Here is a 27,092-nt window from a genome sequence, read left to right as displayed (position 1 = left end):
TCATACCCCTCCCACCTCCAAACTCAGCATGTCAAAGCACCTTTATTTATTTAACATCACTGGTGATTTCAGACCACTCCCAACACAGCACATTAAAGCCCCTTTAGTTAATGAATATCACCAGCGTTTTTAGACCCCTCCCGCCTCCCAACACAATACGTCAATGCGCCTTTATTTATTTAACATCACTGGTGATTTCAGACCACTCCCAACACAGCACATTAAAGCCCCTTTAGTTAATGAGTATCACCAGCGTTTTTAGACCCCTCCCGCCTCCCAACACAATACGGCAATGCGCCTTTATTTATTTAATGACACAGCGCTTTCAGACCCTTCCTGGCTCCCAAAAGCATGGCGAAGCGCCTTTATTGATGTACCATAACCAGCACTTTCAGATCTTTCCCGTCTCCCAACACAGTACGTCGAAGCACCTTTATTAATTTAACATCAACTGCACTGTCAGACCCCTCCCACCTCCCAAGACCGCACGGCGAAGCGACTTTATTTATTTAAAATCACCAGTTTTCCCTATAGTTTACAAAACTGCGAGAAAAGGAGAAAGTTCAGTTTAACTGAGTGAAACGAGTTGGCTGCAACCTGTGCTGTGATTGAAGAAAATCTAATACTTGCAATAAAGTAAATAACTAACATACAAAAGGAACTTTAGATCTTTTGTGGGTGCACCACCCAGTGGCTTATGTTTATGCATCTCTGCTCAGCAGTGGTGTCGAGCAACAACTGGGCCCCACAACACTTAGGAGGTAGTGCACCAGTACTGGAACTGTGTGGGAGGTGTGGTTCCCGAAGTCCGTTGGTGCAGCTGGCGACTGTATAATTATCCTGTTGCACTAATGAGCCTCTGTGCTGACTGACTCCCTGCTTGTTGGCCTACCTCGGGTGTGCTCTCAGGCAACCCCCCCCCCCCCCCACGAAGAAAAGGCGAAAGAGGAGGGTTGTTGCACCATCAACTCGTAGAACAGGTACCTCTCCTCCAGACACATGCACTTAAGTGCTGGGATTTGGACCTTCACAGTTACTGAGCAGGTGCATTCACCCACCGCGCTGTCCAGGTGCTTTGCATCTATGACTGGAAGATATGTATGTATCTATGTGTATTTATTTGAGTTTCATACGACACACTTGCCATTTGGAAGGCTGTAATCAACAGGGGAAATTGTTGCTTGTTTTATGATAATGGAGTTGACTGACCTCTGAAGGATGAAAGGCTGATTCTATTTGATTCGCTTCTGAGGTAGTGCCCTGCAGATTACCGCATAGTTCAGCAATGAGCGTTCAACACACGGAGTTAAACACTGCAAATCTCTCAAGCCCAGTGGTAGCAGCACAAGCCAGTGGGCTGATGCACCTGCTGCATTAGAAATGCGCATTAACTCACTGAGCTACCTCACTAGCTGTAATAGTGTAGCATCGTAATAAACACGATATTGGCAGAAAAGGATGTTCGGGTCGTTAAAGACACGCTTTTCTAGTGCGAACCTTTTCCCACTGAAGACTGAACTATAGTTCCCGCGCTGTGTGGCCCTATCCAGTCTTATAAAGGGGAATCCCCCTGGGGCGGCGCATATGCAGATGAGATGCATGAGCTCCGACACTGCTCTGTTAAGGAAATCTGCAGGGTCCGCGTGACTGGACAGGCGGGTTTTGTAGGCCTCGGGCTGGAGGCCCGGGTGGCGGGTTCAGCCGTGAGCCCGTCGTGTGCAGGGACGGGCCCTGGGAGCCGTGATCGCTGCCGAGCAGCGTCAGAAGTGCAAAGGTGTGTGTAACAAAACACGACAACAACTGTGCACATTTCAATACACTAGAGCTGAGCTGTTCGAGGCTGGCGAGTGACCCATCGAAAGAGAAAAATGTAAAGCAACATTTTTATCGCTACGTTTACGAATTTTACATGGATTTGTATCCAGTTAATCAAATACCGTGTTGTGCCGCAGGTCACACGGGCAGTCAGTCACCTGACAAGTGCCCTGGTGATGGCACACACTCGTGGCTTTTTGCACTAAAGCAACTCGATTCCCATTTAAACATAAAAAAAACCTCCTTCCCCCGTGAGCGCACTCTTCCAAAGCAGTGATACAGGAATGTTATCTGCTCGTGAGTCCGGTCACAGTAGTGATGAGACAGCCCGTGCTGTGGGAGGGGCTCTAGCCCAGGGGGGCTTGTGGATGTGGCTTATCTCTAGTCCTGGGAGGAAGCGCTTAAGGCTGCATGGGGGCGCTAAGGAGGAGCGAGGAAAGGGGGCTGTGTGTCCGTCATTACCAGCCGGTTCCCCTCTTCTGGAGGGACGGGCTTAGATATGTACTTGAAGTTGGTTTTCTCCCAGACTGCCCTCTAAGCACCCCCTGTTTTACCACCAGTGTCTCTGTTGGATTTCTTTCGGTCTGCGCTCCATCACTGTGCCCCCACGAGCTACCTGTTGGGAAGAGGCTGCTGGCTGCGCCCCCACCCTTGATCTTCCAGGATGGTTCCTGTGCTCCCCCACACCTCGCGCGAAGTGGGCCAAGCATGTGTCAGGAGCTGGTCACGGGCAGGTGGCGCATTGCCACGAGATGCCAACGCCCTCTTCCTACTGCCTGGTTCACTTGGGCAGGGCACAGCGCCTCTTCCCGGTGCTGTGAGTGTAGGCGCTTCCTGCCTCACTTCCTGGCCCCGGGCGTCCAGTGTCCCCGCCATGGCCTCACCCACTCGCCCAGACTCTGACAGTCTCTCACGAGCACCGTCTCGGCTGGCGGCGCTGGGTGTCTCCGTGCAGCATGCGTGCACATTACACAGTAATATCCGGTGTCCTGGTAGCGCTGCGTGGCTGCCGCTGAAGGGGGCGCTACAGGGAAGATTGGGGTGCACTGCTTGTGTACACTGGGCCTCATACCTGTAGCAGCAGAGTGGCGCAGGAGAGCACAGCTATGAACGGCATGGCGCTGTGGAGCAGGCTGGAGCGGCCTTGACAGAGCAGGGTGCGGTGCAAGAGGGAAACAGGGCGTCAAGGGTTAATTCTGTGTGATTGGAGCGGTGGAGTGCTGCTTACCAAGTCTCACTGTAGTTTGGGGTAGAGGTGCGTTGACTAATGCAGGAGGGAGGGGTGGGGGCCGGGGAGCGGCAGAGCACGACGGAGGAGAGCTGCAGCAGAGGGAGGGAGGGGGGGGCGAGAGCGCGACGGAGGAGGGCGGGGGGAGGCGAGCGGAGCCAAGCAGCTCCTAAAAGCAGCAGGGAAGGGAGGCGAGTGGCCTAATCACGATTACGAATGCGGGAGGGAGGGGTGGGGGCCGGGGAGCGGCAGAGCACGACGGAGGAGAGCTGCAGCAGAGGGAGGGGGGGGGAGGCGAGAGCACGACGGAGGAGGGCGGGGGGAGGCAAGCGGAGCCAAGCAGCTCCTAAAAGCAGCAGGGAAGGGAGGCGAGCAGCTACGAAAACACGACCACGTCTCTCCGAGGCAAGGAGACAATGCCTCGGAGAAACGCACGGCCATTTTCCGATTCGGGGGCGTGTTTTTTGCGCCCTGAGTGACAGACGACGTCACAGGGCTAAAGAATGCAAAAAATCACGCCCCCGAATCCGAAAAAGACGGAGCTTATTTGGAGGGACGGCTCTCTCCTCCAATGGCTGGCCTCCTTTTAGGAAGCCAGCCAATTGAGGTGAGACGGCCGAGGGAGGCGGGTTCCAGTTCCCTACTAAGTATCATACGGATCTCCTACCGGAAATGCTGGCAAGCCAGCATTTCCGGTCCTCGACCGAAAAACAACACCACTAGAGCAAAATTAAATACACTGAAAATCTGCTAGATATTTATTGCAAAAAGATATTAGAAACAGTTCAATACAAATCGGTTTTGTTAAAACATTTTTTGTAAAAAGCTGCATAACTGTAGAAATGTAGAAACACGCAGAAAGATTTTAACATTTCACTAACTTTCTAAGGAGTACAAAAACGAATTATGTTTTTTTATTTGTATCATTGTAGACTAGCTAAAGCAGAAGAAAAGCAACATTTCATTATCTTGCTTTAAACAGCTGCTCCGTGACCTGACCTACCTTTCGCTTTGGCTGCTGGCAGCAGGCATTGTGACATCAGAACAAAAGCAATAACTTATTAGTCAAGTTCTGACATCTTTTCTTTATAATCGGCGACAGAGTGCATCACTAGGAGCGGATAAGAAATGAGGGATTTTCATGTGCATTTATTCAGGGATTGCAGAATCCAATGTATCATATCAAGTTACTTTTATGGATTTGAACTGTTGGGGTTCGGAGTAGCATTCCTGCAGAGCCTTTTCTACAAAGTCCATCTGCACTTCTCCCGTCTAGTTTGCTTCCAGAGGAGCCGGAAGCCATCTGAGTTTATTTAAGTAGCCTGTTCTTCTCAATGTACCTAGAACCGCGCTTTATACTTGGTTAAGGTTTTTATAGCGAGACCCAGCCCACAAGGTGTAAGAGCATTTCTCAAAATAATATGACTACATACTACTAATAGACTACATGTTTGTAACACCCAGGTGTTACAAATAACAGTTAAAACAATAATCTTTTCAACAAGGATTGAAGATAAAATATTTAGTGAGGTTGGGTCGTGGCCAAACAAAAATGATGGGGGGGGGGGGGGGGGGGGGGGGTTGGAGGGGTTTAGTCAAGTCAAGTCAAAGAATTTATATAGCGCACTACATACCCATAGGGTCTCAAGGCGCTTAGGGAGGGGAGGAGGATTACTTGTCAAATATCCATGTTTTAAGTTGCTTTCTGAATGCTAGGTGGTTCTGGGTAAGGCGAAGGTGAGTGGGGAGTGAGTTCCATGTATCAGCACCAATAATCAGCTGCGGGGTGTGCAGGTAAATGTAAATGTAAATGTAGGTATACTTATATAGCGCAACCTGTCACCCAAAGGGCATCCTGGCGCTTGCTTAGGGAACCCGTCCTGGTATTCCCCTTAAATGTAAATGTAAATGTAGGTATACTTATATAGCGCAACCTGTCACCCAAAGGGCATCCTGGCGCTTGCTTAGGGAACCCGTCCTGGTATTCCCCTGTGAGAGGCCCCGGCAGGTTATCCACAAGGTGAAAGCCAGGCATCCCGCCGCGAGGGGCCGTTGTGGAGATTAAGCAAGCTATTGCCCAGAGTCGCAGAGCGTGAACCCGTGAGTCGAGAAGCCACCGGAGCGAGAATTATCGAGACCGTGGAATTTTTAGCCCAAGACCCGCCGAGGCGGGGAATTGCACCCTGGTCCAGGGCCGATCTCAGCTTCCGGGTCTGCCGCCTCTAACCCCTGAGCCACACTTCCGTGTAAGGGGGGGGGGGGGGGGATTTCGAGGGATGATGCCGAGGGTAAATTAATTGTTTAAGTTTCCCCTTGGCATCGTCCCTCGAAGCCACCCCCCCCCCCCTTTACCCGGCGTCCCCACCGCTGTTACCTGCACGGACTGCGGCTGTAAATGCTGTTCCAAGATGGTAAATTAAGGTTCATTTGGCCTTTTAGCAGTTCAAATCTTAAACATTTAAGTCTGGTTTAAAAAGAAATGAGTTTAGTATTTTTGTGATACCGCCTATGTCTTACGAAATGTGCAGGTCCTCTCAGGTAGAGTACCTGGACTTCATAATTTGAAAGAAAGGGTGCCAGCATTTCCCAGTAGCGGAGTCCCTGGGACAGCAGGTACCAGCAATTGTATATTTCAATTCCAAGCAATCCCATAATCACAGATGGACACGATGCGACACTCTGGAAGGAGGGCGTTACTCGGTGAGCTGTTCTTTGCTAGGTGGAATTGCCTTGTTCATGGAAAATCATATAAAAAGAAAAGTGGTTACTTTTTCGGATGTGAAACCACAGCTGACCGTTTCGTTTACATACAATGACTAACGCTTGTTTCCAAGCTTCCCAATTCAACATCTGCCGTGACAGGCCGTTGAAGCGCAGTCTGCAGGCTCATACACAGGACACGTTCAAGACATTGAAAACTGAAAACGAAAATAAAAAAAAATAAAAAAAAAACTCAAACTACATATCAGTCTACCCTGAATCCACTGTGCCACTTCTCCTGAAAAACACACAGAGGGCAAATACTGAAAGAGTAGAAAGTAATCTTCAGGGTGTGGGCACCACATTTCCAAGTAACAATGCGCTTTATAAATATTATAGGGGGAAAAGGCAACGGTGGCAGAAAAATGGCAGACCCACCCACGGAAGGAAAAATAGATGACATGAGCCCGGTTGCCATCACAAGATGAAATCTGTTTACATTTCAATTTTGAAAAAAGGCATAGTAAGTGCTTCTTTATCTAAAGCAGAATAAAATGTAAGTGTGATTTGTATTAAACTAATTATACAGTTCTATGTAGGCCACTGGACTTCTCGCGCCTACCATGCCCCGTTCAATGCAGGTCTTTCAGGCTCTTGCTGTCACATCATGTTCTGTACGGTCCTTGGGTCATTATGACTGGATGCCTCGCAAAAAAGAAAGCTAGCGAGACGAACCCTTACCGCTTATTTAAAACTTCACAGGGAAAGTAGCATTCGACAAGCAAATGTTGTTATATTCCAGTGAGGAAAAACACTGAAGGCCATTATACCTAAATGCTTCAGTAGCAAAGCGCGTGTTTAGGTCTACGTCATCAGCAGTAATTAGGAGCTATGCTACTCGGCCAGCAGGAGATCAGCCAGGGAACTCTGGAGTGCCTCAGAGGATGGCAGTCACTCACACAACATGTAACTGACTCTCTACCAGCCCACCAGGCATGTGACTAGCTCTGCCCAGGCCCTACTGGCCGCCCCTTTGCTTCACCTGCCGACCAGTCCTTCCAAGGCGTAGCTCATTTAGGTTAAAGTTCCAAGAAGGCAGTGAAGTCGAACAAATCTATGTTTCTACCCACTCTGTCCGATATGGCGCACGGAATAACCGCCAGAAGGTAACCTTTAATGTGCACTCGTGTCCAATGCACACGTGCATCCAGCATACAAGAAAAACTCGAAATATTATGGGCCGCCCCTAGAGTTTCACAATATCTGCAGGCGCGGATGAAGAAAGGTATGTTAAAAATAGATCTCTTACGACTTCGTCTCAGACCCCCATTACTAGTCCGAGCAGTCAATACCTTAACATGCACAATAACTTGCATTACTGAGCATTAGCCTCCATTAGGCCTCAAGGCCTCTGGTGTCTGAGCAGCAGTGTCTGCAAACCTGAGTGTGCTGGGAGCCAGTGAAGGCAAAGCGTGAACTGTGGGATAATGCACCTTTCATTCTATATAATCCATACACTGTTAAGCCACCAGGGAGTTCAGTACAATACAAAAAGCACAAATTACCATGTCATGTGCATTTCTACTACCACTTGCAGATAGCAATAAAAGTCAGGAGAGAACAGGTTGTCGTTGCTTGTACCAAGTCATCACAGGTAGATTCTATCTGTTCCTAAATCAGGCAGGGTTAAATGTCTTGAACCAGTGTCTTGCGCCATTAGCGAACCAGGTCAAAGATCTTCGAAATCTGGGCAGAAAGTTTGAGAAAATGGGGGACAACTGGAAAAAGAATTCCTTAGGACAGCGTGGAGGTGAAATGGCAGTGGCAACAATAAAACTCTAATTTGGCAAGAGAAAAGCATGCCTGCTAACTAAAGCTTAGAAGTAGTAGTGTGTAAAGGTGGCCCTTTCGCCTCACAAATGTCAGATCTATTACTAAAACTAAAAAGAAAAAACACACAAATGCGTGAAGTTCCAAACAAGTAACTTTCACAAGTTTTAGTATATAGATTCCCTCATGAGCAAAAAAGTGAGGTTTGCACTTGCAAGCGAGTTACTGGTCCCAACTAACAGTCACGAGAAAATACCATGTGCATACTACTAAATCTTTTTTTTTAAAGCGGGAAACTGCAAACTAATGCTATGACAATAATTAGTGACTCTGCTAGAGTAATAACAATTTCGCACACCGCCATGCAGAAGTTGAAATCGCATGTATGATCTAAAATAGCAATTATCTGAAATTCTGCAGGTGAAAGAAAAAAAAAAAAAAGAAGCAGGAGAGGATAGTGAATATACGTAAGCAGTACACTCATGAGGCAGGTGAAGAAGAAATAATTACAAGAAAGAACTGAGAATCATACCAGAGTCGTATGCATAGTCTGTCTGCTCCTGTTTGATCACCACATTGGCCGGGTATCGATGGGCACCACGACCTAGCTGGTTTGCCTGGTCATACATCGGATCATGGTACTCCCGTTTAAAGCCTTGCTGGGAATAAGGCAGGCATGGCTCGGACATCTGTCGCTGGTAAGTGATGGGAGCCTCCCGGCTCATACTCTGAGATGAAGGGAAGGAATGACACATCTCCACAGGCTGCTGGTATCTGGAGCTGAACGGGCACAAAGAACAGGTGAGTGAATCAGAATAAGTTTAATACTGGGCTGTGTGTAGAGCAAGCTGAAATTCGTCATGGGTGAGGAGAGCTGGATGCTACTTAAAAAGTTAAACTCAACTCTCAAGAGCACAAGTACTTGGGTACTTAAGTATGTCACCTTACAATATGGTAAAAAAAAACTGGTGCTCAGCTAGCAAACACATTCTATGCTGCAAGTGTCAGGCAATAAACACAACCATTAACTAATCTAACACATGTAGGGACATTCAATGCACGTCTAGGAGGTAAACTAAACCAAAGGTAAAATTGTCCCAATTCAAAATCCAACACCTGATCCCACTTAAATGCAATGACTGAACTGAAACAACCAGATGAAGAATTCAGTCCCTATTTCAATTTATAATCTGCCCCTCCAGCCTAAGATGTGTATGCATCTCCCAAAATAGTTCCAAGATAAATGTCTCCCCCACCAACCTACTTAAAATAAACAAAAATAGAGCACTGGAATTTGCATGGCATTGACAATGACTACATCAATTACAGAACTCTACTGTGCTTTGTTACATGTTAATAATTCAACACTCTGCAGACGCCACACAAAGCCTTAATGCCTATCCGGCCAAGTCCCTTAAAAGAGCCATCTATCCCACAGTTTGATAAGCTAGTCTTCAGCTGCGCCAGCATAGCTCTTCGGCTCCCACAAACAAATCCTCCCCTGGTTCCCACATTTGCTTTTTAACTACGCCCCACTCGTGCTTCAACTGTTTTACAGTATTAATTATAATCTTGGCTGTATGCAGCAAGAAAGATTCAATTACACATCACCATGCTAGGACGTGCACAGACATCTTCTACAGGTCCCATCTCCTTCTACTTAGGTTCCTCACCTGTGTTCCATGAGATATCCCCTAGAGGGAATAGGTTGGGAGGATGACTGAGGACTCATGAAGTTTCTGTCTTGTCTGGAGAAGTGTTGAAGAGGAGACATCTGGGCCCCTTGGTTTGGCGACTTAAGTCCAACTTGTCTTGATTGATCATAGGCACTGAAAAAGGTTCAAGGCAAACCAGTTAAGGTCTCTAACATGCATAGTGTTTGAAAACATCCAAAGTAGCAGGTGATAAAATTCTACAACCATTAATGCCTTTTTTTTTTAAGGTTAAACAGGGTATAGGCTGCAAGCAAGGTGACTGAAAGGTAAATAATGTATTTTTTGTGTAGCCTGAAAACTCCAATTAAGTTTTCAGATGTTTAAACAAAGCACTGGAAATATGGAAATTTTTGAGTCTCAATACCAAAGTTTGCTCCACATTTTGCCACTCTTCATAATATTTGTTTCTTGGGAGTGATGTAATCTGAAGGTTTATTGGTGTTCCTTTGAAGCTTTGTGTAAGAGATGTAGATGTCTGCAGCTATGAAGGCCTTTCACAGACAGCAGATCATCGGGACCTCCAGTTTAAAGTCACAATCAGGATTAGAACCCAGGTCCTTGGGTTTTTAAATCTGCAACCTAGACTCTAGAGCGCATCTCCTCCAGAGGAGGAGTGGCAGATTTACACCAGCTCTTGTCTAGTTTGCCAAAGGATTGGCATCCATACTGGAGAATATCGGACATGGTTGGGTTTGGATAATCATAACATCTCTCAACTGTATTTTGCTATACTGCATTTTCTACAAGGAAAACATCTTTTCCTCTGAGCAAATTGGTTTCCTTCTAAGCCCTTGGAAATGGGGATCTTCCATGCACTTTCCCTGCACTTTTTGCTCCACCAACTCCTCGTTTGTTTAGCGATGCGCCTGAAGTGCCTACAAGGATTGGAATGGCATAGCAAACAGGCAAACGGTAAATAGGTAAAAAGGCAACGTGTTGTAATCTGATCTATTTCAGCTGTCGACATGGTTTCTTCCCCAAAAAACTTTGAACCACAAGATTTGTCTTTTCTTAGGAATGAGAACAGTGTATCCATTTGATGGCACATGTGAAATGTAAGTACATAAACAGACCTCCCAGAGAAACCACATTTCTTAATCTAAGTGATTGCACAACCTAATGCGTTTACAAGAGAATGGGAAATCCAGTGAAATCTGAGTTTCACTAAAGACTCCATCCCCAGACTCCACCATGAAACAAGAAAGGCACCCGGGAACAGATACTTGCCTTCATTCTCAAATCTGATTAGAAAAAAACATTGATTAACCAAAGCCTTCCTACACATCCCATCACATGGAAAATTAGAAAGCTGAAGCCGGACCATGCACATTTTAGAGGAGGCCCTTACGCACTACTAAAGCATGATGGGAGCAAGCCTACCTGGCGTAAAGGCACTGCTCTCCATTGCGGAACGGGAACGTCTGCTTCTGGCTGCAGGACAGCGCTGGGTCTGAACAAGTGCTCTGCTGCTCCTTTTTAATTTTAACCGGAGGACTGTGGAAGGCTACTGCAAAGTGACAGAGGAAAGGGACATAGTGTGAGAATGTGGTCAAGTGTACACCTGTAACATCAGCACCAGAGGATTATAACATATGTGTTCAACATAAAATACCCCAAAAATGCAGCTCTGACCATCATTACAGTATGTATTCTAGACAGACCTGGAGCAATAGAGAGAGTACAGGATAGCACCAGTGTGGGTCAGCACAAAAGCTTTGCAGTATACGTTTTGCAACCGAGCGAGTCCTAGACCTATGCTATTCCTCTCGCTTGGGGGTGAACATTGTTCAATTTACCCGCATAAAGGGGCCAAAGATGTTTGAGCCAGTGAAGTGTTTCTGCAAGAAAATACCACATTAGCCAGTACCAGCAGTTTACCCAATAGTATTTTTTATATGCCCTTACTTCCCATAATGTAAAGTGGTGTTGGCGATGACGAACAGCCACTTCATGTAGCAAACTAGCAGTGCTTAATAGGTGTAAAAAAACATAATAAAGTAAATGGAAGTGCCCAAGGTTTTATTTAGAAACCTTTTGCGAGCACCCCCGAATGTCTGGGACATAGAATACATAGTCTGTCTAGTCTCGAATCCACCTCCTACCTCCTCTTCCAACTCAAGACCTGGACAACAGGTGCCAGGAGTCACCCCCTGCAACCACCGGCACACATTAGACAGCTATACTATATCAAAAGAGAATGAAAGGGTGATGGGGTAGACTGGAATTCTAACCAATTCATTTCCGTTGGTGTATCAAAGATTCCAACTAATAATTCATAAATATCTTTGGGTAGCTTCTAAAATAGGCAAAGTATAATTTATAATCCTCAAACTAGTTAAGTCTGATAAGTTCCCAAGGAGCAGGCATACCAGGGAAGCGAGGAACACAGGAAACCCCAGGTCATCACCAGTCAGATCGGATTTAGGAAATTCCTTAGACAGCAAATACGAAAACAACTCAAAGTTTACAACAACAAATAAAATAAAAGCATTCAGGCAAAATTGCCAGGCTATTTGGTTTGTGTAGGTCCGCTTTTTGCACAGCTGCAAAAACTACCGCAAACCTGTCATTTATAAAAAGCAGATGCTCATTAAGCACTTCCTGGCACTAAAACACTAATCGTGAGCCGGGTGAGGCGCTGCCACAAGGGCCGTGCAGCAACATGTCTCATGGTTACGTTGTATCCCGAAGGAGAAAAGGCAGCCGCCCCCTCCTTTTCACCTCAAACAGCAACGCAACTTCGACCGGTTCAAACCAAAAATAAATACAACTATTTATACCACAACCAGTTCAAACAACCACGCTGATCAGAGTGGGTGTGATTAGACTCTCTCCCTGCGAGAAGCGGCCTGTCAATCTTATGAAAGTTCAGCAGTGCTCTGCAGAGCACTATATTAAACGGTGACATTGCACAACTGTAATAGATTATGTAGTCGATTTAAGAAATGCATCATTTTTACAAAAGATGTTCTAATTTTAGCTTTCTGCAACATTCACACCTAAACTGCAGTATGTGCTAATGTGATTCAGTAGGTTTACAGCCACTGGATGTATAAATGCAGCAGTGTTTTCCACATGATTATGGATTTACTGCATATTTTATAATCTGCTGCATAATTTGCCAACTTAAAAAGGTTTTAGCTCAAATGGAGCAAAGGTTTGTTCCACTGTCCTAAAGGGATACGGATGGTGATTGGGCAGAAGCAGCCACTGAGAGTATGCGTTTTGGCAAGACGCGGGCCTTGTGGAGCACCAGTGGGGCGGCTTGGCGCTCCATTCCTTGCACACCCCTCGGTCTGGAGGGCTTTGGTCTCCACCAGCCTGACATCTTTGCTTTGTCCACCAGTAATCAGTGGTCCCTGCAGGTGCGTGGCCCCTTAACCAGTGACTCTAAAGATACCTACATTTGAAACGATTGCTTCTTGTGGCCTGTTCCTTTCATGAAGGAGGTGAGCGGGAAGTACTGGGAGGGCCACCATTTCGTTAATATGCTTAGCTTAGTGCCCAGAACTTGTAACAGATTTTCTGTCATCAGCCGTAGAAAGTAGGATATGATGCCTCAGATGGCCTGCACTTTGCTATACACACACCTGAAGTCATGAAAAGTAAATTAATTGCCCCCTTAACTGCCACCCAAACACCCTCGCAATTGCAAACATTTCTTTTTTTTTTTTTTGTATTTCTCCAACACTTCGTAGAAGAGCAAGAGGAATAAGGTGGGGCAAAAAGCATGCCATAATCAAGGCAGTTAGCAGCAGAGGGAAATATATAAAAACACTTTTGTGATAGCCACGAGGGAGTAACTAAAGGCAGGAAGGGGGAGATAAGTCCACAGTGTGGTGCGATAATAAAAGAATGCAAAATAGAGCTTTGGAGACAAAAATGAGGGCTAAAATAGCTAGTAAAAAGTGCGAGGCTAGATTCACATGAAGATCAGAGAGTCTTTCTTACTTTATCACATGAAAAAACGCATTATCACGTGCTTTGGCATGCACATTGCTGCACACAGTTTTATGTTGCACAAGACATCCGACTGTCAGATTATTCAGGACCAAATGGTAAGTTGTGCTGGCCCTAAAGCATGTACAAGGGGAGAATGGCTAGAGCAAACTGGCTATGTGCTCACATACTCCTCTACACGTAACAGACTAAACACTGGGAATGTTAACTCTGACAATACAATGGGTGAAGCTTTGCAGTTCAGAGGTAGTGGACCCTCAAAAGCATCCACCCCCTGCCTTTAGGCAGACGTTCAATGTTTCCTTATATCTACAAACAAACAACACCTTTACTGCTCCAGCAATGTTGGAAAGCATCGATTTTGCCCCACACCTCATCTGATCGCAAGAATGGCACTTAAGTAGTCCTGTGAATCAGGTGGGGTTACAGAAAACAAATTACAAAACAATACAGTGTCGTCTGCATAGTGCCACCTTCTCAACATCTGCCTTCTGAATCTGGAATATTACCCTTCCTTAAAGACTGCCTAATAAAGGAACCAGAAACGCGTCCTTGCGCAGGGCAACCTTCCTCTTAATAAACAAGTCACCCTGATCCCCACCACATCAGTACAGATTAATATGTACTATCAATGTTTGTCTGCCACATGTTGCAGAACTTCAGGTCAGTTTCACACCACTACTTTCAATCCAAGTTAAATAACAAACTGATGGTCTTTTTCCACCAGGATCATTCTTTTTGCACAGCGTTTGTTAGCTTTGAGGTCCATAAAATAATTGTGACAACGATCTGTCTTCCAGTGATTTATCAAGAAAGCTGGTCAGAGGCAAGAAGGAATAGCAGAAGAACCACTGGCGGCCTCCAAAATCGCTCTAAAAATATTAGTAGCTAGTGCTAAGAACATTAAGCAAAAATAATTATACGTAACAGACTACAATTGAGGAGGCATCACTTCTAGAACAGAAATTAAAATGTTGCAGATTTGTTGGGTCACGAGCTATGATTGATGCAATGCCACAGCAGTAATTCGGTTTAGAAAAAATAGTGTGTATCTGCTCCTGACTGCAGGAAAAATGTGACTAAGCCGTACAAACATTTCACACAGAGGTAAGTTACACCTTTTCTGTACAAAGATGGTATGATAAGTGACAGGCTTTGATTTTGCTGGCAGAACAATTTTCCAATCTTGCACTTTGTAACAGAGAATTCTCTTACAAGCCCTCACTTCCACATAAAGCATGTACAAGCAGCACACAAACACTACTTTCCTACAGAACCACTCGGAGCAGCAAACAGAGAGTTAAAGCACGCCTCAGCATGAACGCCCCCAGGGAGTCTCCTGTAGCAGGTCTGGATCAATTCCACTTTGAAAGGGAGGAAGAGAAACTTGGGTGAAAACACCATCACATCCGCCCCAGCACTCTCACTGAGCAGCCGGCCTGATGGAGGGTCTCTGCTCCACACCAGTCTAGCAGTGAAGAGGCCTAGTCCTTATGCAAGCTGCAAGGTGGCGTGGCGAGAGTTTTCTATACTTTATAGGTCCTGGGCTGACAGGGGTTAGGGTACTTCAGATGCCGTCTTAAAGTCACTGGGGTTGAGAGGAGGGTGTAAAACTGCCCTTACACTGAAAATCTTACTTATGGTGGCAAAAGCAACGTGAAATATCCATTTGCAAACCTCAATTCAAGATTGAAGTGTTTTTAGTGCCAAGGTGTAGTTCCTGAACTAGATCTGTGCCCGATATTTAGAATAAACAGCCTAAAATAAACGTACACACTCTGGTTCCAAGTCTTTTATATAGGTAGAGGCTATCGTGAAAATGATGTGCTCTGAGCCTCACTCGGTGTAGGACACTGCAGTTTCAAAGAGATATTGTAAACTTGAAGAGTAACACCAAAACGCTGGAGAGTAGTGTTCAGAAATTTCACAGGTTCAAAGACAGAGCCAAAACCATCATTCATATCCACCCAAAAACTACAAAAATGAGCCTACAGTTGAAAGCACAGAGATCAGAATAGGAAATGCAACAAAATCTAATAATCTTCAAAATCTAATTATCTTGAAAGAAAATCAGGCTAATGGCCATCACTCTAGAGCGGAACTGTGTCCACCACTCGTGTGTGCGAGCATCACCACGGACGTGGTCACTGATTTGGTGCCGTGAAGCAACTGGTGGCACTCACAGGCCAACAGACTTGCCCTTGTCATATCTCGAGTCCAATTCATAACACTATTTGGTGTGTGGGCCTTCCTGCCGGGGAAGGGTGTAACTGTTCGTAATGCTCAACGAGAAAGAACAAATTCCCACCATTTGTGCAAAAAAATACAGCGTTGGCAAGTCTGACCCTCAAGGGTTTAGGTGGACCTTGGTTATTCAGGCTGCACAGATCTCCGCAGTGTGGTCTGCTGATCAACCCACTTAGCTAAAGTCCTAGAATGAAGCACGCTGGCAGGGTCATTCAGGCAAGAGAGACCTAAAATGGCTCCCACCAGTTTGAAGTGGAGCATTTCAGGCAAGGAAAAATGCCCTTTTGATGAGCCGGGTTCCGCCTCTGCACTTTCAAGTCGGCAATTGAAGCAAGGGCTTGTATGGGAGCCTAGCCTTACGTAAGCACAGACGTCACACGCACGTCTGCTGGCTGAGCGTCCGATCCCTCTGAGCCCAATCGCGGGGCTCTGTGATGCACGTAAACTTGAGCATACGCTGATGCAACCGTGGTGCAAGCGCTGCTTGCATGGACCTTAATTAAGAGCCACTGTTTACAGACAAGGGTCCAATTACACAGCGTGGGTGAGCTGCTGACAGCGGTCGTAAAAGGCAGAGTAGAGCATAACGGGTTCCTAAAAACAAGGAGCAGGGTACAGCACAGCCCACAAAGAAAGATGGAAATCTTCCCAACAGTATGCTCCCTCTGAAAGGCCGGTAGGGATGGTGCGGAGTCAGTGCAGGACGGACGAGGGATGCAATTTGTGAATGCCAAACCCTTCAAGCCCATTATATGCATGTCTAAAATGTCCAGATGTTTTCTAGAGTCCTGTCTGGTTCTATAAATACTGTTTAGACAGTTATGGCACAATATGATAACTTGCGGTACAGCGTGAAAGTCAAGCAGAGGTAGGTGTTACCTGGCCATCGAACTGAGTGGTACGCACCACGTGTGCACGTAGATGGAAAACAAACAGGGTTGCTAACTGGTCGGTTTTTTACCGGTATGGCAAGAGGAAATTGACCTAAAGCTAGTATTTGTTTCCACTTATTAGTATATAGTTTAAACAGTAACTATAAGTAGAAAGCATTTTAAAATATGTTCTATAGCTTCCTTAATGATCTTTGACTGAAAATGGAAGTAAACAAAGGCAGCGAGGCCATGTTAAAATAACTACAGGCAGTATTGCACCAACATTATTTTCAAATATCGTCCTGGCCTTTACAGCTTCTTAAAAACGTGAACAAAATGCCAGCATTTCTTCTCTGGGAAAGGTGGCAACCCTAGCTGTAAATTGTGCAGGCCTGGAGCGCTCAAAGTATAGACAAACCATCAGCCCCTCAACATCAAAAAGCTTAAAAGACTGTTACAGACTCTGGCGCATCAGACTCCAAAAGTGCTTTACTTGCTATAGGGGGGTGTGTTGGGGGAGAGGTTTGGCACCAATGCTTAACCTCTTCGCTGCTCATGACGAGCTGAGCTAGTCATGAACAATGGGAAAATATCTTTTTCAGCACAGGAGGAAAATATCACTAGCAGCCAAGTGTTATCCCCCAGTCACCACAAATAAATAAAAATAAAAAATTTTTAAAAGCACCGTCAGTTGTCACCTTTTTTTATAAGGGAATGCAAAATTAACATTTTGTCTGTTAATGTTGCACAGAAATCCTTTGGTAGGAAAAGGTCAACCTCACCAACTTTGCACAACCCTACATTTCATATAGTGACGAATACAAAAAGCCTCATGGGTCTCACGATCTCAAAAGCTTTGAGGCGGAGGAATTCACAAGATTTAGACTTAGCGGTCTTCATCTGCCCACAGATATCTGAGGAAGGGGCATTATTCCACAATCACCTTCACTGGCAATACTAGAGATTTAGGTTAACACAGTGGCATTGGTCGCAGCTTCATTAATTCACAACCTTGACTGAAACTCCTCGAAAAATCTGGCTTTTTTTGTCCCTCAAGTAAATAAATTTGACACCTCTAGACTAGAAAGATAAGGACAGAGCTAATGCAGGGATATACAAGTTCCATTGTGGAGCTTTCGGTCCATTAAAATCATGACCAGATGCTTGGACATGATGTTATTAGGCATTACATGATTTCAAAAGAGGAACAATGCAGTTCATGGGCAAATTACTTTATCCTCTGCTGCCCCAGTTGCTCCCATCTGCAAACTTTGGAAACATTTAGAAACTGACAAAATTAAACAATTAAGTGACCATTTTACATTAATGTATGAAGCAGGTTTATGTATCCATAAAACTATTTAGTCTTCTGAGTAACTGCATGGGAAGTTGTGAATACAACACTGACAGAGTAGAGTGTTCACCTTTACCTTCACGCTGAACCATTTGACACAAGCAAACGTGGAAGCATTACCATGTCAACACTTCTTACCAGGAGTGTTGACTTAAGAGGATTCCGTAAGAGGAGTTCTACAGCACAACTCATCGTCTGTTTGCAGAGCTGCTAGGAAACCTGATCCACAGGTTTGAAGGCCAAGAACACCTAGCCAAACATTAGCAGGCCCATTGTTTTTCATTGATCGTTCCAATCGGATGTGTCATCCAGAAGGCACAAGACCTTACATATGCAAGCAAACAATAGTCAGTCAAAGGACTGCAAGACTTAAAAAGTCAATGCAGGTTCTGAGGCCTTGTGCATCTTTCAGACGGTGTATATACCCTGATTTTAAACCAAGGCCAGATAGAAAGGACATATGCTAGTTTGGCCTCCAAAAAGACCACAACAATTGTGAATGTCAAAAAGACCAACGTCTGTCACTCATAGATACTTGACCTGAGTGATCACAAACAGTGCTATTTTTAGTTTCTTCTATACACTATGACCACCTGTAGTTTAGATATGGTCAACGTAGATCCTTCACTTCACAGCTACTCTTTAGTCAGGCTGCACAGAGTGGTTGGTCGTCACTGGACAACCACCTACAGGCCTCTAGGAAACAGCGTACAATGGTAGTAGCTGGTTATAGCAACATCAGTTAAAATACAAAGCACACACCACTGGGAAAGAGAAGGTAACTTTGGAGATAACTTTAGTGGAACGTTTCACAGCCTGGTTTGGTAGTTTTCCTGCAGAGAACAAGGTGAGAATATTTTGCTAGACATCTTAGTGCACCTCTTACTTCTACGAGCTAAACTTATTTAAGTGGATTTCTATTCATTCCAACATCGCCCAGCTGCAAAACAGAAGCAGACTATACATCCATTCAGGGGTGATGCAGTTTGAGCCTTGAACAGCAGAGCCACAAAATAAATTGCCATTATTAGGGCTTGTTTGCTGAAACAGAGGAGTCACGGTTGGTCTAAAAAGTGGGCACTCAAGAACTGCGTGGTCAGCTCAGCAGTCACAGAGGAGATTAATTCAATATCTGATCCCTGAAGCACAGAACAATTTGCCATGTAGGGGTAGGTTTTTTCTTCTTTTATTTAGTCACGAATTCATTCAGTAGTTTTTCCATCATTGCATTTGTACACGAGTAGCAGGTTTCTAAGAATACTCTGAGATCACAGGAAACAAGACAATGGAGTTTACTAAAGACTGTGGTGATTTGTTTAATAATTTTGATTCACGTTTAGGATTACTGGTGGTCACAGGAGAAAACAGAAAGGATGTGTGTACGTGGAAGGTCTGATTTCTACGCCTCACTTTTGAGTGTGGGATACAGGAAAAAAGCAGACTGTGGGTGTAGCTTCGAAATCACTGGAGTACAGACCATCGATCCAATATGGCCATCCGCTCTAGTTACTAGACTACCGGTGGCCTCTAGAATGGGTTTTCTTGTTTGGACTGGGTCGTGGTCATTTGTTGAATGCCAGTTTCGCTGTTATTTGGGGTCATACGAAGCAAAAGGAAAAGTATGGAAGATAGACATGGAACAGGTTTGTTTACATACCCCAAATATATGGATTGATGATGGGATTTGAACATTCAAACCTTGGCAACTAAAGAAAAGCCAAAAAAACATGCAAAGCGGTCATTTATAACCTCCCCTGAGGCCTATTTTCAGACTCTGCCCGACCTTAAATCACAAATGAGTGGCAGCTGGGGTGTCCTTAGGGGCAGCTCCTTGCAAAGCACAACAGAAAATAGGAACTAACACTTCCCCTCCGCGGAGACGGCCGGGCATGACATTTCTGCATCTGTCCAAACATTGTGGGCCAGTGAAAATCATAGGGGGGGGGGCTCTGGTGCGGCCTACCGAAAAGCCAAAGCGGCTCGGAGTACTATTGTTCGATTGTGCGCATCCAGCTCTTCCAAAGGAATATAAATACTATTTCGTGAGCCCCCCGGCATAGCGGGAGCATTAAACACAAGCTTTATAAATGTGCTGCTAAAACACCGAATACTGCTCCAAAAACCACAAACCGCTGGACGTGTGGGGTCCGTAACGAGCCCTGTGCAACGAGGCCTGCGCCTCCGCACCTCCAAGGTGAAAATACGAGCAGAAACCCGTCCCGCCGACCACCCCCACCCAGCACGCGGAAGTGTCCACGTCGAGCAGGGCCGCCCTCTAACACTTTAACGCCATTCTTTTCCGACACAGCCAAAATATTGTGCTGGAGAGTGGAAATCCCCCCTTCCTGCGGGCTGCGCCTGGCTATCGGCTTACAGCTGCGCCATTCATGAATGAAAACAAGGCCGAGCGGTCCCCAGCAGCTCCGGGTCACGGAGAGGAAGGAAGCGGTCACGTGACCCGCCAATGGCCGGCCAGCGCCGAAAAGTCAAAGTCACGGACGGGGATGGTCGCGCGTAGGGCGGGCGAGCGTCTTAAGGAAGCGGTGGACAAGGCCGCCTTTAGTCGGGATTAACAAACAAACCGCTAGCAGTTCAGGTTTAGGTGGGCAGAAAGACAGGGTGAAAGCGGAGGAACATTGAAGAAAGGAAATCGGGGAACAAACATCGAAAAGAAAAGAGGAACAGGGGAAAAAGCATCAGAGGAGAAACGGAAGAAAAGACAAGCACGAGAGAATCACCAGAGAAACTACAACAAGAGGATGAGAATACAAGAGAATCATTACCTGGGATAGCACATAAAAAAGGAAATTATAGCACATAAGGAAGGAAATGAGAACAAGAGAATGAAAGAACCCAGGAGCCACAAGTAGAGTAAGTGCACTAGAGGAAGTATAGTAAATAAAGAGAATGCCCCATCAAGTAAAGGAGGCCCGATGAGCCGGGCAGAGAAAATATATTTTGAAGAGTAAAAATATTCAGAAAAAGAGATGGTTTTAATTGGACGCCTTGCAATACTGATAAAATAGTTTGTTTCTCAGCATTCACACATGTGGTCAACAACTGGCTTATCAGAGGGATTTTTTCAATGTCACTTTCCCATAAATACACCATGCACTTCGATTCCTTAAATAGAACTACATTTCTAAAGCGTGCCATGAACCCGACTGTCTCTACTTTCATAACTTCGTTAGTCCTAACAATACAATGAAAAACACGTTTTTCTTAGTAACGGGCCTACTTGTTGAGGTAACAAACTTGAAAGTAAAAAAAGAAACTTCTTGCACACAGAAAATACTTGAAGGAATATGCATATTTAGCTGGACTGCACTTTTTGTATATAGAGTCAATTTTTCACATTTTGTTAACACTATGAAAGGAATTACTAACTAAAAAATTGAAATTAAGTCTGCATTAAGGCCTGATAGTAGTTTTGACTTTTGGGTGTTTGCAAACATTTTCTGGTATTAGAAGGATTTCTTTTATTTCTGCCCAGTCACATATTTAGAACACACAAAAAAAACATTCTCTCCTCAACTTCAGAAAAGATGCTCTTCCACTTCTGGCCACCAGTTAGGAATTCTTTGCTTGTGAAGATTACCTTCTACACGATCATGCGTGGTTCAAGAAGGTAATGTTGCTATTGTTGGGCAAGCAGATTATTTGACCCTCACCTTGGCTAGCAAGATGGAAAGAGGCAAATGGCTCCTGGAGGAATGGTTATCACTAGGACTTTTTGGAACAAAAAACAAACCATAGAAAAACATAGCTTGTGTGTTAAAATGACTCAATAGCTACCTACTGACATACATCCATAGACGTCATTTAGGGGTCACCAGGACTCGAGGCGGCGGACCCTGGCTTGCCCCTTCTTCACCTGGCACTGCTTTTGCCAAAATCGTGCTGGAACACAGGGAACTCTTCCTAATGGATGCTGGTTGGAGGTCCACTTGCCTGGTTTCAGTTACTTTTTTACTGTACAAATAGTGAATAATATTATTCACTATTTGTGTAACAAAAATGGAGTACATAACTGGAATATTACCCTATCTGGAAGCGAAGGCAAGTAAAAATGCGGTTTAATGTATGCTGTAAGCATGCTTGTGGGTGAGTGTGTTAGTGGGCACAAGAGTGTGCAAATGTGTTAGTATGTGTAAGCAGGTGTGTATGAGTCAAAGCACTTCTGCTACCTCTGGCATTTTGGTGAATTGACGTCTTTGGGCACACCATGTTTTTCAAGAAGCCTGCATAATCCACAAAGTCCTAAAACGGAAAGCATCCACCGTATCTGGTGAAGAAACAAGCTTTCTCCAGAGGTAAGACAATGCTACGTAGCAAAGCAAATCTCTTCTCCAACAGGAAAGCAACTTTTTGACTCTTACCTGTTACTGCCTCCAAGATTTGTTACAATGAATATAAAGAGAAGCAACACAATTCCCCTCATTAAAAATAGTATAACGAAGCATACACATTACCAAACTGTATCTTTAGCCATCATCGCTAACCCGCCCTAGTGATAATTTAAAGCGTTAATCTACTCCTCGTGGATATATACCTGGCTAGACAAAACTGAAGAATCATGCAATTCTTTGCCAAACAGTTTGCCATTTATGCTCTACTATCATTCATATAGGTTTCTCTATCGCTTCATGCTGACACATTGTATTGCCTTAACCTGTAAGAGTGACTTGTAATATACTGCATTCACTATACGTCCTAAGTGCTCGGTGGTCCCTTTGAATGGAGCCCACATTGTAGGACACATTCTCCAAAAATTGAGATGGACATATATCGTTGGGTAGGATATTGTTGGGAAAAAAAAGTTTACGTTCTAAACAGTAAAAGACAGTGGCTTTGTGCACTCTCCCTTTAATACCGATGAAGCATCCTATTAGGCAGGCCAACAACACAATGTGGATTACATTTCAGTTGAACCTTCGAGTTGACCTGTCATTTTCAGGTTAAAAGGACCAATTAAGAGCTGGACAAGAGGCATCCACAGTAACTGAAAACTACCAGAGTGCCTATCCATCCATAGGACCAAAAAACAATGCCAACAACAAAAGGCATGCACTGTTACAATACACGCAGAAGTCGTACGGACTGCATCCAGATTTCCTGACACCGGCAAACCAACTCGCCAGAGGATATCGTCTTGAGATTTAAGCTATGTAGAAAAATAAAAACTACAAAGTCAAATTGGAGCCAATTGGCCTCCCAAGCATACACCCACCCACCACTATGTCCAACAAACCATGCATGCACCCTATGCTATACAGAGGGGGCCTAACATCTGCAAAATACTCAACAATCAGCAGTTTAGTGGGAGAATCAACTAGCACGGAGGGGCTGTCAAAACATTTCGTTCAACACAAAAATCTAAGTTTCCCTCAATCCAAATTATTATTGGGTACCTCAAATCAGATCCAAAATGGTATGCCAAAATGAAACCATGTACAAAGTGAGAGTTAAACTGCGGTCTTGTAGAATTTACATTCTAAGCTGCAACCGATGAAATTCAAGACGTGTCTCACACACTACATCAATATTACTACATGTGGGATAGTAAGTGAGACAAGGGGGTTTACGTTGTAGACCACCAAGCATGTACCCCTCAAATCTCCATCCACCTACCTAGAAATATACAGAACTAAACCTCGGCCTACATTTAAATGCCTACATCTCACACACCTACTGGAACCCTGCATCTGTCCTCACACGTGGAGGGAGGCACAGGGGCCTGCCAGCCCCTCAAGCCCCCCTTCTTAAAATGCATCTATCTGATCTTGACTGCTCAAGCAGTGTACATCAGTCCTATCCACTGCATCATGATTAATGTATTGTCAGTCTAAAATTTACACAGCTTAGCAAAATTAATGAAGCAATCTGCATTATTCTTTGTACATGCACTGCCAGCAACCAGCAATTTCTTTTGTAAGTGAACCAATATTAGCAGTTAAAACTTTTGGCATGCGATAATAATACAAAACAAACTCAAACCCAGCACTAACATCAATTTCAAAACTCTAGGTGAGCTAGGTTTAGCCATTACCAGTTCCAGAATAGGTTTCTTTTTAATTCAACAAGTGCCATCACTATAACGCTTTAACTGTTCACGTTGCAATCTAATGGCCATTGTGCTTAAAGCGCTGCAAATCTATTTGACGTGCGCTATGGAAAATGAACAAAACCTTCAGATCAATCAATGAGCGGACATTGTAGAACAAGCAAAGCAGAAGGAGGGGGTTCACATCAGAAAACAAAGCTAGATTTTGTCTAAACTGGTCTAATTCAACGCTAAAGGGATTTTATTCTATTTTAGTCCACTATGTTCACATGTCCCGGCGTGCATTCCACATAGGCTGGTCACAGAAAATTGCTCACAGGGTGCCCTGAAGAGGGCCTGTACATGCAGTGTGAGGCACCATCACTTCTTTTCAAGGGCATGAGCATGTAAGTCGTATCTACAGTCACAGAGCATGCACTAGCTGTGTGATCACCTACATCTGTGTGCCATCATAAAATGAACTTAAGGGGCATTCCATAAGACCAGCCTAGACAAGAGGACCACAGCAGCGTGGCTCCACTGTAGACCTTACGCCTTGCCGTCTGTGCTGAGGAGGTGCAGGCTCACCGGTTAGCAGATGGTCCTTGAGAAAACCAAAGGTCTACTTAGTCTACAGGTCAGCCTCTGCGGACATCCATCTCAACAAAAAGGAGCACTACATCAACACCAGGGACTAATCAATGCCATTCGAAAGGTATTTCAAAGAGTTTATATTGCGGTTTATTTTTTGTCTTGGCTTGTTAATTTTGCTAGAAATCCGAAGTTAAATCTGGAGGATGGTCTTGCACTGAGGTGGTGTCACGGCACAGTACAGGACTTACCTCCTGCGGGTACATCCACTTGAACCCGAAGGACAGGAAGCGTGGTGCTCGCTGTGCACCTCCACTAGGTCACGAGAACATATCAAAGGCAGAGGCCTGCTGCGTGTACGGGCAGAAGCACTTGCTTTTGAAAGAACCCCTGCTTCAGTTCTGCAAAGAGCCACATGTAGTGGGGAGAGGGATCCCGAAGAGAGGTGGACAAGGGTGGCAGGGCACTAGCTTTGTTTGGTTGGGTGGTGGGGGAGGGGCATGCTTAGCAGTCTTAACATTATGCAAGGCTCCACACTGTCTACGTCACCTGCTGAAATGCTGTTTCCTGGGGGAGGGGATATGAGAGAGGAGGCAGGCAAGGGTAGGGAGAGGTACAGCAAATGTGTTAACATTCGCCTTCCGCAACTAGGTGGACGATGCCCTCAATGAGGCACTCCCAGCATCTGTGTGGAAAACCTCTGCGAATGGCAAGTCATCCATAATTCTATATAGATTACTCTGGAACACTAACGAAAGCCCAAACAATCTGCCACAACCACACTGGAGCATTCTAAGATATTTGTTGTATAATGAGTTGCATGCACAAAAAACATTCATGCCAATAAAAAGATCAGAGTTTGAATTTTCTTAGCTCAAGCAAAGGCATGGGGGTGCAACCAAGAAATTATGGTCACGCCCACTGTCTGCCATCAACCACCATAACAGTAAAGTTAATGACTGGACAAGAAACTAAAAGCTAAGCAACTGGATTTCAAGCACATTCCAAATCCTTTTTTCGCCTCTCAGGCTAATGAGGGATCATAATGGCTTCCAATTGTGGAGTGAAGGCAGTGGGGGTCAGTTCAGCAGCCATTAGATGCCCCCCAGGGAATTCAGATTAAACCACAGAAGACTCTCAGACAAATGGATTCTGCACTTTTTTTCTCATTCTCAAAGATGTTTAACACAGAACGTCTGGGATGCTGCAGTGCTTTGGAGTGGTTTGTATTATGTATACCACTTGGCATGTGTACAAAAGAGATATTGCCACGCAAGTCCGAGTAAGAAATACTGCCATCAACTGAAATGCCCACTTTTTTCCAATTAGAACTATGGGTGTTCATCAGTACAACTCTCCAGATCAGGATACGACTGGAGTCCCTGCAAGAAGTCATGATACAGGGTTCCTATATGCAGAGCGGGTACCCAGACATGTAGCTTCCTCTCTGGCCTGTGGTAGATAGTGCCATAAACGACCTCCAAGTGACTGTAGGCCCAATACAGAAAGCTGGTTGGATGCAGGAGCTTCACAGGTCCCATTCATCCTTCCCGGTTCATTTGAGAACCATTCCGGTGCAATGTCGGCGAACTATAAGCTTTTTACACCTACTGGAGGAAAAAGAAGCTATTCTTCTAACTTTGTTTCAGACCTTGCATTCAGGGAACTTGCCTACAGTGACAGTGGATGGTGTTTGAAGGAGTAGAAAGCATTACAAGTGCCTGTCCTTTCAAACAAGTGCAAAAAAGAACAATTGGACAGATTGCTGAAGAATGTCATGCATTCACCCCAGTACAGAGCTCTAAGCTTAAATCCATCGTTTTTTTTGCTCCCCATGCCTTTCCAGTTTAGACCCAGCCATATGCAAATCAGTCCTGACCCTCCGCCCGATGGGAACAGTACAGCCCGAACTGCCAGGCCCTCCCTGGACAGAAAACAAGCATCCTAGGACCAGTTTCGGGATATCAACCCTCATCAGCCACGCTAGCGCGTCTCCAGTGGCTGGACTGTTCCATGGGGAGCAGGGTCAAAAATGATTTGCAGATGGCTGGGTTTAAACTGGAATGGGGAGTAAAAGAACGATGGATTTAGGCCCAAATCTCTGTACTTGGGTAAATGTTTGACATGTTCAACATTCTGTCCATCAATTGTTCTTTTTGCATTTGTCACCCTGAGTGGGCTGGGTATTCCCAGACATGGGTCTCGTGCAACCCATGCCAATGTAGACAAGCTAGCCTGGCTGATGAGGTGTGAATCTCCACAACAAGACTTCTCATTGCAGAGATTCTGCTTCAAGTTCGGAGACTCCCCACGACTGCGGGCCCTCCGTCACAGTGTGGAGGCCCTTTGTGAATCAGGTCCACAGAATACAAAATCAGATCTATGGGTGTTAACGGAAGGTAAAGACTAACCTAGCTGTTTGCCCAATTGATGCAATGAGCGACAGACTACTTCAAACGTTTTGCACTCACTATAAGGGAAACATTGTTTAAATCAATTTAGAACCACCCCAAGTATCATCTAGTAGGGAACATGTAGATGATGCAACCACATACAGAGATTATTACTGGATCTACTAAAGGGAGTCATCAAAAATGGGTCCACAAAGGTAAAACATAAAGCTTATGTTACGCTGCATCTTTTGGAGTGTTGGATCAGAAGTAAAATCTACGATTTGTACCATCAGAGTTGAAAGAAAGGATCCAGAGCGAGCAGCAGAGTAGGAAGCAACCTGGTT

At 45.0% G+C, this 27,092-nt stretch overlaps 1 protein-coding gene across 1 annotated transcript in view; it reads right to left on the bottom strand.

Annotated features, from left to right (window-relative positions):
• The window catches only part of ETV4 (ETS variant transcription factor 4), a 135,733-nt gene that overhangs the window by 49,838 nt on the left and 58,803 nt on the right, over positions 1-27,092 (bottom strand). Inside the window, exons 6-8 of the mRNA XM_086924011.1 lie at positions 10,669-10,795; positions 9,247-9,402; positions 8,106-8,353 (exon numbers count right to left, since the gene is read on the bottom strand). Coding sequence (XP_086780137.1) covers positions 8,106-8,353; positions 9,247-9,402; positions 10,669-10,795 — 531 coding nt within the window. The remainder of the gene's footprint in view (positions 1-8,105; positions 8,354-9,246; positions 9,403-10,668; positions 10,796-27,092) is intronic.

Source organism: Lissotriton vulgaris, chromosome 5, assembly GCF_964263255.1.
Source record: "Lissotriton vulgaris chromosome 5, aLisVul1.2, whole genome shotgun sequence".
NCBI classification, from domain to species: domain Eukaryota; kingdom Metazoa; phylum Chordata; class Amphibia; order Caudata; family Salamandridae; genus Lissotriton; species Lissotriton vulgaris.
The sequence above is the reverse complement of the archived record's forward strand: the minus strand, read 5'-3'. Positions and strand labels throughout refer to the sequence as shown.